The following is a 15486-nucleotide window of genomic DNA, read 5'->3' as shown; positions in this document are numbered from 1 at the left end:
CTCTATCACATCCTGCACAAGTGGTAGTCCACCTTCTGTATAAGATCTCTAGTGATAAGGAATTTGCTGTCTCCCAAGACACCTCACTGGCATCTCTAATTGTTGGGGAATCTTTCCTTATAGAAAAGCCTGAACTTTTCCCCATGGCAATTTCCATTTGTTTTTCCTAGTTCTGCCCTCTCTTCCATGAAAAGTTTTTAAGATGTCTCTTCTCCGGGCTAAACATTCTCATTTCTTTCAATAGATCCCAATATACCATGGTCTCTGCCCTACACTTCCCCTGCTAGTAGAGAAAGGGAATGCTGTCCTATCCTACTGAGACTGAGCACTTGATATGAGTTAGGGCTGGAAGAGATCATATAATGACTCCAAGGTGGAAACTGAAGGCTAGAAATGCCTATGTTAAGTGACTTGTCACAATTCATTTAGCTTGTAAGTAGCAGAAATAGAATTCAGTCCTAGGTCTTCAAATTCCAAATCTAATATATTTTAAATTCAGCTCAGCAAGCATTTATTTAAGCTCTTACTGTGAGGGATACAGTGACAAAAATGTAGCAGAATTTGCCCTCAAGGATCTTAATGGTCTTGCTGGAGGGAGATGCTACACATACATAAAGAAATACAAAGTATAATCGAGGCAAATATAAGGTAATGGGGGAGGGGGGGCAGGGTGTGATAGACCTGTTACTGACGCTGTACAGAGGAAAGAGGAAAATAATTCTTTTTCCTCAGATTGTGATGATGACGATTAAAGAAACGAGAGGGTGGGGAATTTACTCACACAGTTTATAAATTTTCCAGTAGTGAGTCAAACAGAAGCTGGAAGAGGTGGGGATTTGACAGGGATTCCTTGGGTGTTTCTGTTTGGTCAACAGTGAAAATTAACTAGCTGCAGGATACGTCATTGGCCTTAAGGTGTCGCCACTGCTCTGGACTTTGGAACTTCAGAGAAGCAAAATCCAATGCTTCCCAAAAGGAAACTTGAATCCCTGTGTAAGTCCAAGTAAAGGCCATTTGTAGAACATTTTTCCTCACAGAATTTTACAAATATGGATCAAGAAATGAGCATCTGAAGGAGTGGATAAGGATGAGGGGGTGAAGGAAGAATAGCGAGACTATGAGAAAGGCAGCTAGGTGGAGCAATAGTCCATAGAGCAGCAGGCCTGGAGTCAGGAAGACTCATCTTCCCCAGTTCAAATCTGGCCTCAGACACTTGCTAGCTGTGGGATCCTGGGTAAGTCACGTAACCCTGTTTGCCTCAGTTTCCTCCTCTGTAAAATGAGCCGGAGAAGGAAGTGGCAGACCACTCTGAGTCTTTGCCAAGAAAACCCCAAAATAGGGTCATGGAGAGCCAGACACAACTGAAACCGTTGAACACCAATGACAGAGGCAGGATGGTTCGGAAGAAAGAGCACTGGATTTGAAGTCAGAGATTATGGTTCCAAGTCCAGCTTTGCCACTGTGTGACCTCAGTCAAAGAATGAATGAGGCATTTACTATGCAAAGAACTGTGCTAAATGCTAGGAATACAAATAGAAAAGACAAAGCCATGCTTTTGAGGAGCTCCCATTCTGGTGGGGACACATTTGAACTCCTCTGGCTGTCTATCTGCTAAGTGACTTAATCTGTTTGGGCCTCAGTTTCCTCCTCAGTAAAAGGAGGGGGTTAGATTAGATAATGTCTAAGGTTCCTCCCAGTTTTAGCTTTCAATCTACGATTAAATGATAATGAATAGGCCTAGAAAGGATATATATGTACATATATGAGTTATATATATATATACATACATATATATATGTATACCCTTTACAAGTTAACTCGTATATGTACATACACATTCATAAATATATGAGAAATAGTGGGGGTTGGGTAGAAGAGGATGGGGAGGTCAACTCCTTTATATAGAAGGGGTACGTATGTGTGGCAGGCAAGAAGAGAGAGAGAGAGAGAGCCCACATAGTGGGCCAGGAGTAGCTTCCTATTTTAACTAATAGTTCTTTCCATCTATCTACTAAGCTCAGTTGTTCCTTTGCTGCTGAAGGAGCTGTCAGTGTTCTCCAAACTGCAGAGCCCTGGGGAAAATTGCCTCTCTCCCTGACCTAGTTATGGTCTTGATCAGAATGTCAGACAATGCTTAGTCTAAACCTCGTATTTTACAGATGAGGAATCTGAGATCTAGAAGAAATAAATAGCAGATCTCCTAATTCCAGACCCAGCATTCTGTCCATTGTAGCATACTGGATGGCTCAAAGTAGTTCATGACTGGTGTGGTTGATTAGGGCCTTGTGAGTTCAGAGTGGGGTTTTAGCTACTGTGTGTCAGGGAGTGGGAGTTATTTGGGGGGAGGGTGGGGCACCTCCTTGGACCTGTCAAAGAAAAACCCAGCATTCTAATTCTGGTCACAAGTGTGTCAGAAATAGATTTGTTAATTAAATTAGACATTTCTGCTTAGAGGAGTCCAAAGATTTTACAGAGTAGATGCTGCTTTTGAAAAATCTCTCTGTCTCAAGCCATTTTCTACTTAGAGTTTATAGTGTTCGAGAACAAAGACAAAATTCTATAGTCAAGAAGAGTAAGGGTACAGAGTGAGAATTTTTGGTTTGCTTGAACAGAACAATAGTAACTTTTAAAAAAAGTTTTGATATTTTTTGATTTTTACATTACCATAGTTATCCTATGTATCCCTCCCCCCTCCCTTCCCAAAGGGAGCCATCTCATATGATACTATTTTTTTTAAAGATAAAAAAAGTCAGCACAGCTGATCAATGGAATAATAGTAACATAATGGAGTTTGAAGTTTATTGTTTCCTTAAACTACAATAATAAAAAAACTTTCAGAACTGCATGGAAAATAATTTCCCTAAAATCATTAAGTCCTTCTTTAACTACTCCCTTTAAATATTTTTCTCTTAAAATTTAAAGCTAATTCTGTTACTTGAATTAAGGCATTCTTCTTAGTCTGATTGATCCCTAATCAATTTCAGGGAGTATTCATTCCAGTCCTGGAGTCAGGAAGAATCATCTTCCTAAAATTAAATCCAGCCTCAGACACTTACTAGCTATGTGACCCTGGGGCAAGTCACTTGACCTCGTTTGCCTCAGTTTTCTCATTTGTAAAATGAGCTGGAGAAGGAAATGGCAAACCACTCCAGAATCTTTGCCAAGAAAACCCCCAAAACGGGGTCAGGAAGAATTGGACAGGACTGAACCAATTCAACAATAAAACTCTTTCCTGAGCTAATTAAGCCACTTCTTTTAGAAACTAGTTAGGGCTTTTGCTCCATAAATCCAAATCAATCAAACCATCAAAGCAATCTTTGACGCTATCAGGATTGTGGAGGATGATGATAAAGAATCTACCCACCTTTTTCCTTATAGAAAGGTGATGGACTAACCTGTAGAATGAGACACACATTTTTTGGACATGGCCAATATGGGCGTTGCTTTATTTGACTATGCTTATTTGTTCCGTAGGGAGGAGGTCCTGGTGGGAAGGACAGGATAAAAGGCTTGATAATTAGGCCTTTAGTAAAAATATGAAAAGAAAACATTGTTTTGGAATTCATAGTTAAAGAAAGACTGATAAGATTTCTCATTCAGATTAGTTAAAATTTTTCTTAATGTTATTCTAAATAGAGAAGGGGAGTGGAGCTTAGTAAACTTCTCCTATGCTCTTAAATCAGGTTACCGAGCTCAGCACAAGCACCTGGGTGTGCTTGCCCCACGTGGATCTCTTTGGCACTCACGTTTCAGGCCATGTTCCTTTATATAACAGACTTTCTATGAATCTTTAGACAGAAAAACCACTTCCTTACTTCTTTCCTTAACTCTTTTCCACCTTACACAGAGCCCCAGCAAAATCACTGTGTATGATAGTCACAAATCATCAAAGTTTTAACAGCCTTCTGACTGAGTGCCATTCAGTCTAGCCAAGGGCAGCCAGTCTCTTCTGAAGATACTTCTGGGTCCATGGTAGCCTTCCTCCTTATCAATGTGTACAGAGCTACCCTGTCCTTACCCTACAAATTGATAAGTTTAAAGAGGCATGTTGTTGGTGTGTTGACACTTTATTTTTCTTTCATTTTTTTTTTGTAGTAAAGATACTTGTTTTATAGAATTGTAGGATTTTTAAGTTGAAAGGGACCCAAGATATCATTGAATCCCATTTTCTTGATTTAGGCAGATCATAGGAACATTGCAGGATAAATTAAGACTTGGAAAGGAATTTTTAGATACATGAATCCAACCCTCTCGATTTACAGATTAGGAAACAGAGGCACAGAGCAGTTCAGTGACTTGTTTGGAGCCGACTACAGATCCCTTATTCTTTTGACTACAAATGAGTTTCCTCTGGCCTCTCTTCACTGTTCAGAAAGACCCTGAGAGACAGGGACTATTATCCCAAGTGAATGGCTTGGGAAATGGAGGCATGGGACATCATTATTATATGAATGGAAAAGGTCTTGCTCAGGGTTATGTGATAAATGACCACCTGAGAGTTCTGGCCACTGGGAAGGTGCTGTGATCTCAACAGATCACTATTTTGTCCAATTTAACATCCTTGCCCAGAGGCATCAGCATCAAGGGATAACTGAGATGTTTCTAGGCTTGCCAGTTGTGGGTAGATCTCTACCTAGAAAAAGAGTCCTAGCTACCTGTACAACCTGGCCAAATCACTTACCTCTGCTAGCATCCCTTTCTTCCCGTATAAAAAGCATTGGATTACAATATGAATTCACTTCCAGCCCTACAGCCTTTCCACTTATGAAACTCTATTTATTACTTTTCTTTTAAAAAAAAGTTTACTTAAACATGTTTTAATTAACATTCTTTTTACACCAGTTGTCACTTCCCAATGACTCCTCCATAATAACCCTTCGTTGTAACAAGTGGAGATGAGCAAAACAAATCAACATATTGGTCACGTCTGACCGTGTGTATGTTTTGCTCTGCTATACTGCTAAGAGTTAGGGGACATACTTCATCCTTTAGTCTTCTGAAGTCGTCAATCGTTATGTCTTCAATCACTCATAGTAATTAGAGGGAGCTGGCATCCAATTCTTGCTGCCCCTGTGTTCCAATAACCAACACCTTTCTCAATACTAAGCTTTAGTGGAAAAACAAACCTGTTCACAAAGGTAAATACAATTCAGAGGCTAAGATTACCCACCCGAACAACCTGACCAAACAGAGGTCTTTTCCCCCACCTTGGGTTTATTTTAGGTCTGAGAACCTGTCTGGGCACTTAAAAACACCTGGCTTGGAAGCTGTTCAAATAGGAATTGACTGGTCTCTGTACGAGTTGGGAGAGGGCACGGGAGAGAAGAAGACTGAGAGCTCTGGGGAATGGGAGGAAATTTCCTCCATCCTCTGTGACCCATCCCCTCCTCTGTGACCTCAGTTTCCCCCTCTGTGAAAAGAGGTAGCCCCGTAGGGAGGCAAACACATCATCTCAGGATCTCCAAAGCTGACAGAGCATGTGATTCATGCTTGGGTTCAGAATTTTTTTCCTCTGTCGCAAGAAGAGACTTATTCATCTAAGTGCTAGCATGTTTAGCGACTGCATCATCACTCGGGTCAAAGGTCACGAGACCCTCCTCTCATCCCCCACCGATACTAAAGCCCCGCAAGGTGGCGTGTAGGTATAAGCTGTGTGTTTACACCGCTGCTTGCGTATACTAACAGCTTCGGGCTGCTCTTTGCATTGAACCACCTCCTACAGCGAGTCATCAGCCTAGACCGTGTGAGGGCTGGTCTCCTCGGAGACCCCAGAGAGTCTACTGCGCACGCGCGCGCGCTCCCAGCCCGGCTGATGCAACTCCAGCGCACCAGTCAGATCGACGCGGGGGGTGGGTAAGAGCTCGCAAAAGGGAGAAGAGAAGGAGGAGTGGGGGAGGGGGAGGGTGGGACCGACGCGAGGAGGCCCGGATGAGGGCGAGAAAAGCCCCTCCTACCCGTGCGCTAGCGGCTGACGTTCGTCGGCGCGCGGCCAAGAGGCGGCGACGTGCGGCCGGCGCGCCCTGTCTTGTTCCGTCCCTGCTCGCTGCGGGCTGTCCCGTGCCGACGCCGGCGCTGCGGCCATTTTGGGTGTCTCTCTGCCTGGGCGTCTGCCGGCTTCCGGGCCCCCCGCCGCCTGCAGCCGCCGAGGGGCAGCGCGTCCGCTCATCTCGTCGAAGCCGCCGCCCGAGGGGTCCTCTCTATGGTGACGGGGCCTCCGCCTGCCTGAGGCAGCTCCTTCCCGGCCCCTCCCGGGCTCGCCGCCTGTCCCTTCGCCATGGACGCCGCCTCCCCGGCCACCGCCTGCGCTCGGCCTGTCGCTCTTCGGCTCTCCGCTCGCCGCCGTCACCGCCGCTTCCCCCCGTGGCGCCCCTGCCGTGCCGCGGATCGTCATCGGCCCGCAGCACCGGCTCCGCCGCTCGGCCGGGCCGAGGTCGTGTAAGAGTCGGCTGGCTCGTGCCGAGTCCCCGCCCCGCCACCCCGAGTGACCGCCCCGAGAAGGCCATGGAGCCTGGAGCCCAGGTGCCCCGAGAGCGGGGCTCGTGGTTCCGGCTGCCCTTCTTTGCGCTTCCCCGCCAGGCGCCGCAGGGCTCGAGCTCCCCCTGCCCGGCCCCGGCAGCCGGCAGCCCCCCGGCCGAAGCCCGGGCTCGGGCCTGGCTGTCGCTGCTGGCGCAGCTCCTGGCGCCGCTGCCCAGCCTGCTGCAGAAGGTGCTGCTGTGGGGCCAGCTCCTGGGGGCCATGATCCCCGGCAGGTGGCTGGAGCTGGCCGCGGTGAAGAGAGCCCCAAGAGCAGGTGGGGACGGTGCCGCCGGCCCCGCCGCCCGCAAGGCTTCCAGCCGCGACCACCCCTCCGACGACCCCGCTCCCGCCCCCCTGAAGTGGCTGGAGGAGGGCATCCACTGGCCGTGCGGCCCGCGAGACGTGCGCCTAGAGCTGGAGAGCAAGGGGAGCCCTTTGGACCCCGCGGCGCGCTCCCTTCTCCTGCAGCAGCAGCTGTGGGGGGCCGAGCTGGTGCAGAGCAGCCTCCAAGCCCAGCTGTTCCCGGACAAGGACCTCTGTTCTTCGCCCAGCGGCGCCCTGAACATTCAGCACTTGAACAATTTCGACGTGGTCTCTTACGTGCTGAACCCGGCCGGCCTGAACTACCTGTCTCACGTGGAGCTCACCTGTCAGAATAGCTTCGAGACCACAGAGGTGGGCGACTTCCAGACACTAACCCTGGAGAGCTGCTTTTTGGCTGCTGACCAGAGTCACCAGCCCCAGCCCCTGAACGCAGAGGGTCCGGGAGCCTCCTGGCAGGGATGTCCGCACAAATCACCCCTCTCCACAGAGGGTCTGCCAGAAATCCACCACCTTCGAATGAAACGCCTGGAATTCTTGCAGCAGGCTGGCAAAGGACAAGCACTACCCACCCCTGACCAGGATCATGGCTATCACAGCCTGGAGGAGGAACACAACCTGCTTCGAATTGACCTGAGCCAAGCCTCGAAATCTGAATGTTGTACAGACAGTCCTGTACAGTTTGTTCCCTCCACACAGGCCCTTGTAGGAGGCAAAGAGGACCCAACTGAGGACAAAATAGGGTTGTTGATAAAAGAGATTCCCACTCTTTTGGAAAGTCAGGAAGAAAACTGGCCGACTTGTGATCTGTCTGTAGAGAGAGACACTGTGGATGTTCAACCAAGTGTGGTTGACAGCTTAGATATCGAAGATGACTTTCCTATTTCTGCCAGACCAGCATGTAGTAACAAATTGATAGATTATATTTTGGGGGGTGCGTCCAGTGACCAGGAGACAAGTACTGAGTCTGAGGGTGAGAATTGGGATGAGGAAGGTGAAGATGATGGTTTCGATAGTGATGGTTCTCTTTCAGAATCAGACCTTGGCAAACAGCATTCCGAAGGCCTTCACCTTTGGAACTCTTTCTACAGTATAGACCCGTACAACCCTCAAAACTTTACAGCGACAATTCAAACTGCTGCTAGAACTATTAGCGGAGACCATTACAATTCAGAGGATAACTCTTCGGGAAAGTCTGATGGAGAAGATTCTTCCTGGACTGAAAGCCCACCAGGTTCTCCCGACCATAGCTCTGGAGAAGAAGATGATTGGGAGTCTAGTGCGGATGAAGCAGAGAATTTAAAACTCTGGAACTCGTTCAGTAACTCCGATGACCCCTACAACCCTTTTAATTTTAAAGCACCTTTTCAGACAGCAGGGAAGAAAGGGAAAGACAGATGTGACTCCAGCAGACGGACTGAGTCCGCAGTAGCCATCTCTCGGAGTGAAGTACAACTTAGTTGTGAGGTACAGCTGTTGGGAAGCCCAGAGACTGGAATCTCAGACGTCCAGTATGGGCTTCTTCCCAGAGACGGATGCACATCTACCAGAAGAAAAAAGGTACATTTCTTTTTTATTTGTATGATTAATGATATGTATTTTCATAAGGACTTTTAGGGATGATGATATGAAATATGTTTTTGGGAATGTCCTTTCTAATTTTTGGATTAAGAAATGGTTAAATGGTCCCTTTACATTTTTTCTCATGTTAGATGATTTGTTTTTATTCCAAAGTAAAGATCCTGATACGACAGATAAGTTAATAACAAACTGCTGTTTTTAGTGTGGTTTATCCATTATTTCAGCTATAGCATAGTTGCACACAAATAGTATTTTCCACTTAATTCACAATCTAATGTTTAAAAGGTCATTTTAGTATGATAAAGTGGAGATTCCTTACTTATGACACACTTCCTGTTTTCAGGGGACAAAAACATCAAATTACACTCATTTATAAAAATCTCATTTTTCCAGGTTTTGGGAATTTCTCATTATGAGGACCAAATGGATTTTGTAAGATACTGTTTTAACGAAATGTATATTTTCATTATTACTGTATGAGACTATAACATCTGTTGTTGAACTTTATTCTCTAATTTGTTTTACGTTTTTAGTAGTCCAAGGGTGGTGGTAGTAAAGTATAAGGCTGTATGGACCGACCTACATGTTCATATTCGATTTTTTTCAATATAAAAACAAAATTCAGTTTCCTCCCACAATTGCTAATTTTTGTAAGAGCTTGGTTTTGACTAGATTGGTTACTTTAAATATGAAATTTTTAAAATAGTCTGGTTTGCCAATAATAGCCAATACGTGTATACAGTCAAATTATAGTTATTTGTTGTGTATATCTTGAATTATTTCTTATTCCTGGACCTGTGGTGAAACTCTTACTGCCAAACTAGTTTCTAAAAAAACAACTATTAGCATTTTACCAACTCATTAGAAAGAAACCAGGTAGTCATCTTTATGGATTTCCTTTTTTAATTCTGTTTGTCTCTAAAGGCAAAGATTTTCTGGTGTCTGCTGATTAATAGCAGTGGGTTTTTTTTTGTGTGAGCTTGTCTTAAATTTGATGACTAAAACCGGTATGTCTTCACCCTTTTTCCAGGAAGAGAAAGGATTGGGGCTGAGGCTCTTCAAAGACCTCCTTTTGACCATATAAGGGTTTTGGCTTCATTCTACTCCACCTTGGAGTTTCAAGAATGTACAGTCAGTTCTCCGTTCAGGAAATTCCACCCCTATCATGAGGCCTTCATTTTTCTGATGTATTTAACGGACATTCCCTCAAGATGCCATCAATTACTAATATTAAAATGTTAAATATTTACTTAAATCCCCACAGATCTGATGAGAAATTGGTTTTGTCCCAGTTGTATCATCACTTTATTACTTTATAATCTTGATCCAGTCATTTAAATTCTAGGTCTCAAGTTTCTTCATCTGTAAATTGAAGTGATTAGTTTTAGGGGATCATTATAGAAAGCTCCTTATAACTCTAGAATTCCTTGATAGAAAAAAATTCTTTAGTTCTGAAAGTTATGAACTTGTCAATGAATTACCTGTTTGCTTGTTGTCACTTTTTGGGAGTGGGGGTGGGGGAGGGGGTTAGGGTAGGGCTGAGAGGAGAAGTGTTTGAATCGTAATAATTCTTAGGGATGTTGTACCTACAGGTTATCTTGAGCCCTGTTGTAATTGTGTAGAAAAGGAAGAGAACTTCCTTTTGCTATTTAGTGGGACTTCCTCTGTATCCACATTCAGCTGTATATGCAGCCTGCTTATGCATCTGATTCTTAAAGTCCTTTTAGATGGAAAGGCACCTTTAATGACATCTATTTAGTTCAACTCCCCCATATTTTACTGTTGAAGAGATTGAAGCAATCAGAAGTGATTTGGGTAGGGTTGCACACAGGTAGTAAAAATAGAGATTTAATAGTTTGAAGCTAATTGTAAAATTTTCCTAGTGACCCAAGAAGTGAATAATGACCTGAATGCAATATCTAGTATTATATTACAATACCTAGTAATTATACTCAGGGGCATTCCTTGGCCTGATGTAAAAAGAATGAAAGCTGTGAGCCACAATGGGATTGGCTGATGTAACTATTGAACATGCTTTAAGGCAGATATTTACATATTAGAGTCTGATCTCTTAGGAAGAGAGTGCTGTATTATCAATTAAGCAAGAGTTAAAAAGGACCAAGGATTCCATTGCTTGCCCTATTACATTTTACCCTTTAAAAATAAAAAAAATTACAAATAATTTTGGATATACCAATTTAATAGGAATGTAAAAAAAGACATTTTGTAGCTAGATTATAATCTCCCCCATATATCTACTTTGAACATATTAAATAATAAGCCATTATTGAAAGCTTCATTTGCATATATTATGAGTGGAATTTTGAACTAATGGGATAATTTTAGAAATCTGTCTTTTTAATAGATTTTTATTGATATCTTTTTTTTTGCATTAACTATATATTTCTCCTTGTGTCCCTCCTACTGCCAAAGAGTCATGTTTTACAACAAAGAATTTTTTTAAAGAGGACAAGGGGAAAAGAGTAAGAAAAACCAATCAACACTTAAAAAATCATGATTTTATGTATTGTTCCATGCATGTGGACCCCTACTTCTCTGCAGAGGAATGGGGGAGGTGTTTTTTCATACCTTTTCTTTGGGTCAGGCTTGGTCAAACTTTTACAGCTTCTGTCATTTTTAGAAATTCCTAAAGTTAGTTTATGAGTTCACATATGGTCTCAGACACTTATTAGCTTAATGTGACCCTGGGCAAGTCACTTAACCAGTTTGGTTTAATCCACTGGAGAAGGAAATGGCAAACCACTCCAATATCCTTGCCTAGAAAATCTATGGACAGGTATGATCCACTGAACGACTAAACAACAAAAAGTCTAAAAACAATTATTTCAGAGAAAAATAGTAATTATATGTATTACTATCCTAAAAACACTGTACATCATTATCATTGGCTCTGTTGTACATAGGAATTTTCATAAGTTGCAAAGGACTTGAATTTATTCAAACTGTTTCTTTTCACTGTTGAAGAAATTGAGAACTGGTCATGCTGGTGTTAAGCAGCAGTGGCAGGATTTAAACCTATGGCTTTTGACTCTATTGAATGTTCTTTTTTCACTGTTCATAAAATAACACTCTTCTACTTTCTTATTAAGTTGTTAAACACTGGCAGAGGAAGCTTTACTAAAAGGCATTGGCATATTTTTAAGTTTTCAGGGAGTATTTTTAACAAATTTTCTTTTTTATATCCCATATTAAATTGTGAACCTAAGCAACTTTATAGGGAAAAACTAAACTTAATGGATATTTAACCATATTGTTCCAAACTTTATTTTGAGCTTCCCTATCTATCTATCTATCTATCTATCTATCTATATATATATATATATATATATATATATATATATATGTATATATACATACACTTAAAAAAATAGCTTTAATAGGTTCTGAAAAAATACTACAAAATCCTTTGAGTCAGCTTAAAGCCCCTAACATTCCAGGCAAATGCTTGCTTGCAGTACATAATTTAGAAAATATTGCCATTGACAGAAGATATAAGTAAGTTTGAAAATTTAAATATCTCACTTGGACTAATGTCTTTTGTTATCTATAAAAGCTTAAACAAAGCATAAAAAAATCCTAATTTTTTAAATCCAGTCCTCATCTAGATATTGTTCAGCCAGGATTTTCTAATGCCATACAAGCAGTCATGGTGTAGTAGGTGGAGAGGACCTCAGAGTCAAGAGGTTCAAGTTCCACTTGTAACATAAAGCCTCTGTGACCCTGGGCAAGTTGCTTAACCCTGCTCAGGGGAAGTTGCCAAGATTACAGAGAAGGTACATTGTTAGAGGGAATACCCTATGCTACTGAGTAAGTTGAGTTCCTATCCCCCTATTCCCTCCTACTTCTAATAAACTTGTTACAGAGGTCAGTTTGAGTATGATAATCGGTAGTACTATATAGAGTAGATAAGGACTAACTGCTTTGATAACTGTGTTCATATTATATAAAGAATCAAAAGTGCTTATATATTTAGTTTGAATTTTAAAATAATTTTGTCTGTGTAGGTAACCTTTCTTGAAGAAGTTACTGAGTATTACATAAGTAGTGATGAAGATCGCAAAGGACCCTGGGAAGAATTAGCAAGGGATGGATGTCGGTTCCAGAAACGAATTCAAGAAACAGAAGATGCTATTGGATACTGCTTGACATTTGAGCACAGACAGAAAATTTTTAACAAACTCCAGGAAACATACTACAAAAGATTTAATGTTTTCTAGTGATTGGAAGGTGATGGCCCTCTTGCCCCACTAATACACACTACCTCTTAACATAAGAGGTGTCTTCCTTTTAAGAGCTGAAGTTGGCAGTTGCCCTTTAGTTTCTGAGAGGGAATGAAATTTGAATGCGGTGCCCCCAACTTAACGTTACCTGTGTGCAACAAACCTACTTTGAAGTGTGTGTCTGGTTTTATTGTTGAAATAAGACCTCTCAATGAAAGCTAGGAGTGTGGGGTGTGTGACTTTTTTTAATTCTTATTTTCTTGAAGAAATTAATCCTATTATGTAAGTTGAATGTGTTTTGAACATCTTTTTTGCTTTTGGGGAAGAAGATGGGACCTATTAAGTTGTAATTTTGCACTTTTTAAACTTTGAAGGGAAACAATATTTATAGGGTTCAAAGCCCACTTTCAATTCTAATTTAAAGTACGTATGTATGCCCGTCTAAAGTCTTTGTGCTCTTTATACTTTTCTTTTTCACTCCAACAAATAGAAAATAGGATCTTGTATTTTCTGTTGTATTTTTCCCCACCTACTTAAAATAATTGCCCTCTTGCCTTAAGCCTAAGAAATCAGTCTTGCTTATACTACTACTAAATTTAAAGAAATTTATCTCACACTTTGTGTTTTGTTAAAGGAGATTGGTGGTAAATTTTAATTTTATTTCAGACAAAACCCTGGCCTCAGTGATCAGAGTGGCCAGGAATGATTGTAAAAATACTGTTAACCTACTTTTGGAAAGCTTTATGTTTACCCATAATTTGTATCTATTCACACATGAAAATTGTAGACAGTAGTATGAGAACCTGGTCTCTCTTCAAAAAGGTTCTTTACATTTTTCGTGTTTCCTCAATGTATATTAACTTTTAATTTTTAAAAGGCAGCAATTGATTGGCATAAAATAATAAAATAAAATCCAGAAGCATTAATACCATTGCACAAACTTGCTTTATTTTTTAAACTTAAGCCTGGCTGAATCTTGCTGGGCAGAGGGTAAAAGAATTCATAGAGCAATTTGGTTTTGATTGCTTATCTTCTTAAAAAAAACAAAACAGTGTTATTAATACCATGCCTCAGCACTGTCACTTTGAAAACTTGTCAGGGTAACACTGTGAACTTGGAAACTGGCAGTTTTGAATTTTCCAATTCCAAATATTGGAATATAGGCTTCAGTCATTCCAAGTTTGTGTCAGAGAAGTGGCGAATAAATTGGTAAAGCCCAATTCCTTTTGGAAAGGATAGTACTGTAGACTAACAACTAGGCCATGTTAATAATAACTTAGCCCAAAGGTTACCTTTGTTTTTGTGCTTTTGCAGTTACTGTTTGAGCTTATTTCTGTTTTGCGGGTCTGTGCATTTGCTTTGTTGAGGGAACATTAGCTGAATATTTAAAGGACAGTCTCATTTTTTTACTCATCCTTCTGTTATAGGTAATGGAAGATGTGGGTAGGAGAAAAGATCTCCAAATCTGGCTTGACCACATGTTGGAGATGATTCTTTAGATCAGGAACCTAGTGGATTAGACAAGGCCTTGAAGGTTAACTACCTCAGCTTATCCTCTACCTGGCCACTATTCCATTTATGTCTAGTTTACTCTAAAATCCACACTGAGTGCATTACCATGAAGATACTTAAACTTTTGAGTATTTAAGAAAGTCCTTGTTCTTTTTTTTTCCTTTCAAAATAGACCTCCCTTAAAATTTAGAAAGACTAAAACTAGTTCTAAGGTGAATTTTATGTACACCACAGGGATGAGTGCTTTTACTAAGGTATTGACCATATCTTGTATGATCTGCTTAATAATACCTTAAGCTATTTTAAATTACAAATAACATTTTGTGTTTTAGAAAAAGCATGCATCATTTGCCCTATTTAAATTTTTTGATAAAGAGAAAATCTTTTTGAATTGAAAGCATAATGTCTTTCTTCATAGATGGTGCAGATAAAATCCTTGTGTAATTCTTGTGTACATAGAAGCTATGGAACATCTACTTTGGACTTTAGAACAACATTCATTTGGGCCCTTTTTATATTTAACCCCTCTGGCTCTGGGTTAGGGTGGTGGGCAGGGAAATAGACCACTACAACTGTGAATAAACTTTTTTGTTGAGGATTTTTTCCCCCCAAAACCTGTTTTTTTAAGTATTGGGCTTGAGGGTTTTGAGGAGAGGGAACCACGTTAGAGTTTGACTGAAGAAAATCAAGAGTCCTGTCAATTTCATTCTAGCTATAGTGCAAACATGGTGGTACTGTTCTAGCTATAAAAACTTTAAAATTGTTATGGTGCTTTAAGTGGCAGTGTAGTATGTGGGAGACTGTGTACAGAGATGTGCTTGTTTCTGAGTGTTGTGAAATATTATAAAGAGCACCTCTTCATTTTCATCTTTAAATCAAAACTGTAACTAATTATCAGATTTTATTTTTATATAATTTTGCAAAGTAAAAGTTAGGAGACTGGCAAACTTCTAGATTGGCTTTTACAGACCCAGGCCTGATGTAAATGTAACTTGTTTGTTGGGGTTTTATAACTAAAATTATATTTCACTGTATAAACTGTTCAAAACTAATCTTGTAAAAATTGTAATAAAAATATTTGCATCAATTAGTTTGTAATAATTTCTTAAGATTGTTGCATCTCAACTTATTTAGTCCTAATGTATTTCATACTCTTGATGCCTTACGGTAGGGCTGTCCAAAATGCAGCCAGTCTACAAGCACAGAAATTTACATAAATGCTTTAGTAAACAAAGCCAAGCTACCACAGAGCTCTCACTAAAATGGCAAATGAAAATATATTGTCTATTGTTTCAATAAAAATCTAAGGTTGGAC

At 41.0% G+C, this 15486-nt stretch overlaps 1 protein-coding gene across 1 annotated transcript; it reads left to right on the top strand.

Moving 5' to 3' along the window:
- The first annotated feature begins 5444 nt into the window (after positions 1 to 5444).
- Positions 5445 to 15258, top strand: PPP1R15B (protein phosphatase 1 regulatory subunit 15B). Its single transcript, XM_036754962.1, has 2 exons — positions 5445 to 8397; positions 12444 to 15258. The coding sequence occupies exons 1-2, from the start codon at positions 5929 to 5931 to the stop codon at positions 12654 to 12656; spliced, it is 2682 nt and encodes an 893-aa protein (XP_036610857.1). The 5' UTR covers positions 5445 to 5928; the 3' UTR covers positions 12657 to 15258.
- The last annotated feature ends 228 nt before the right edge of the window (positions 15259 to 15486 follow it).

This window comes from Trichosurus vulpecula, chromosome 4 (assembly GCF_011100635.1).
Source record: "Trichosurus vulpecula isolate mTriVul1 chromosome 4, mTriVul1.pri, whole genome shotgun sequence".
Classification (NCBI taxonomy): domain Eukaryota; kingdom Metazoa; phylum Chordata; class Mammalia; order Diprotodontia; family Phalangeridae; genus Trichosurus; species Trichosurus vulpecula.
The sequence above is the reverse complement of the archived record's forward strand: the minus strand, read 5'-3'. Positions and strand labels throughout refer to the sequence as shown.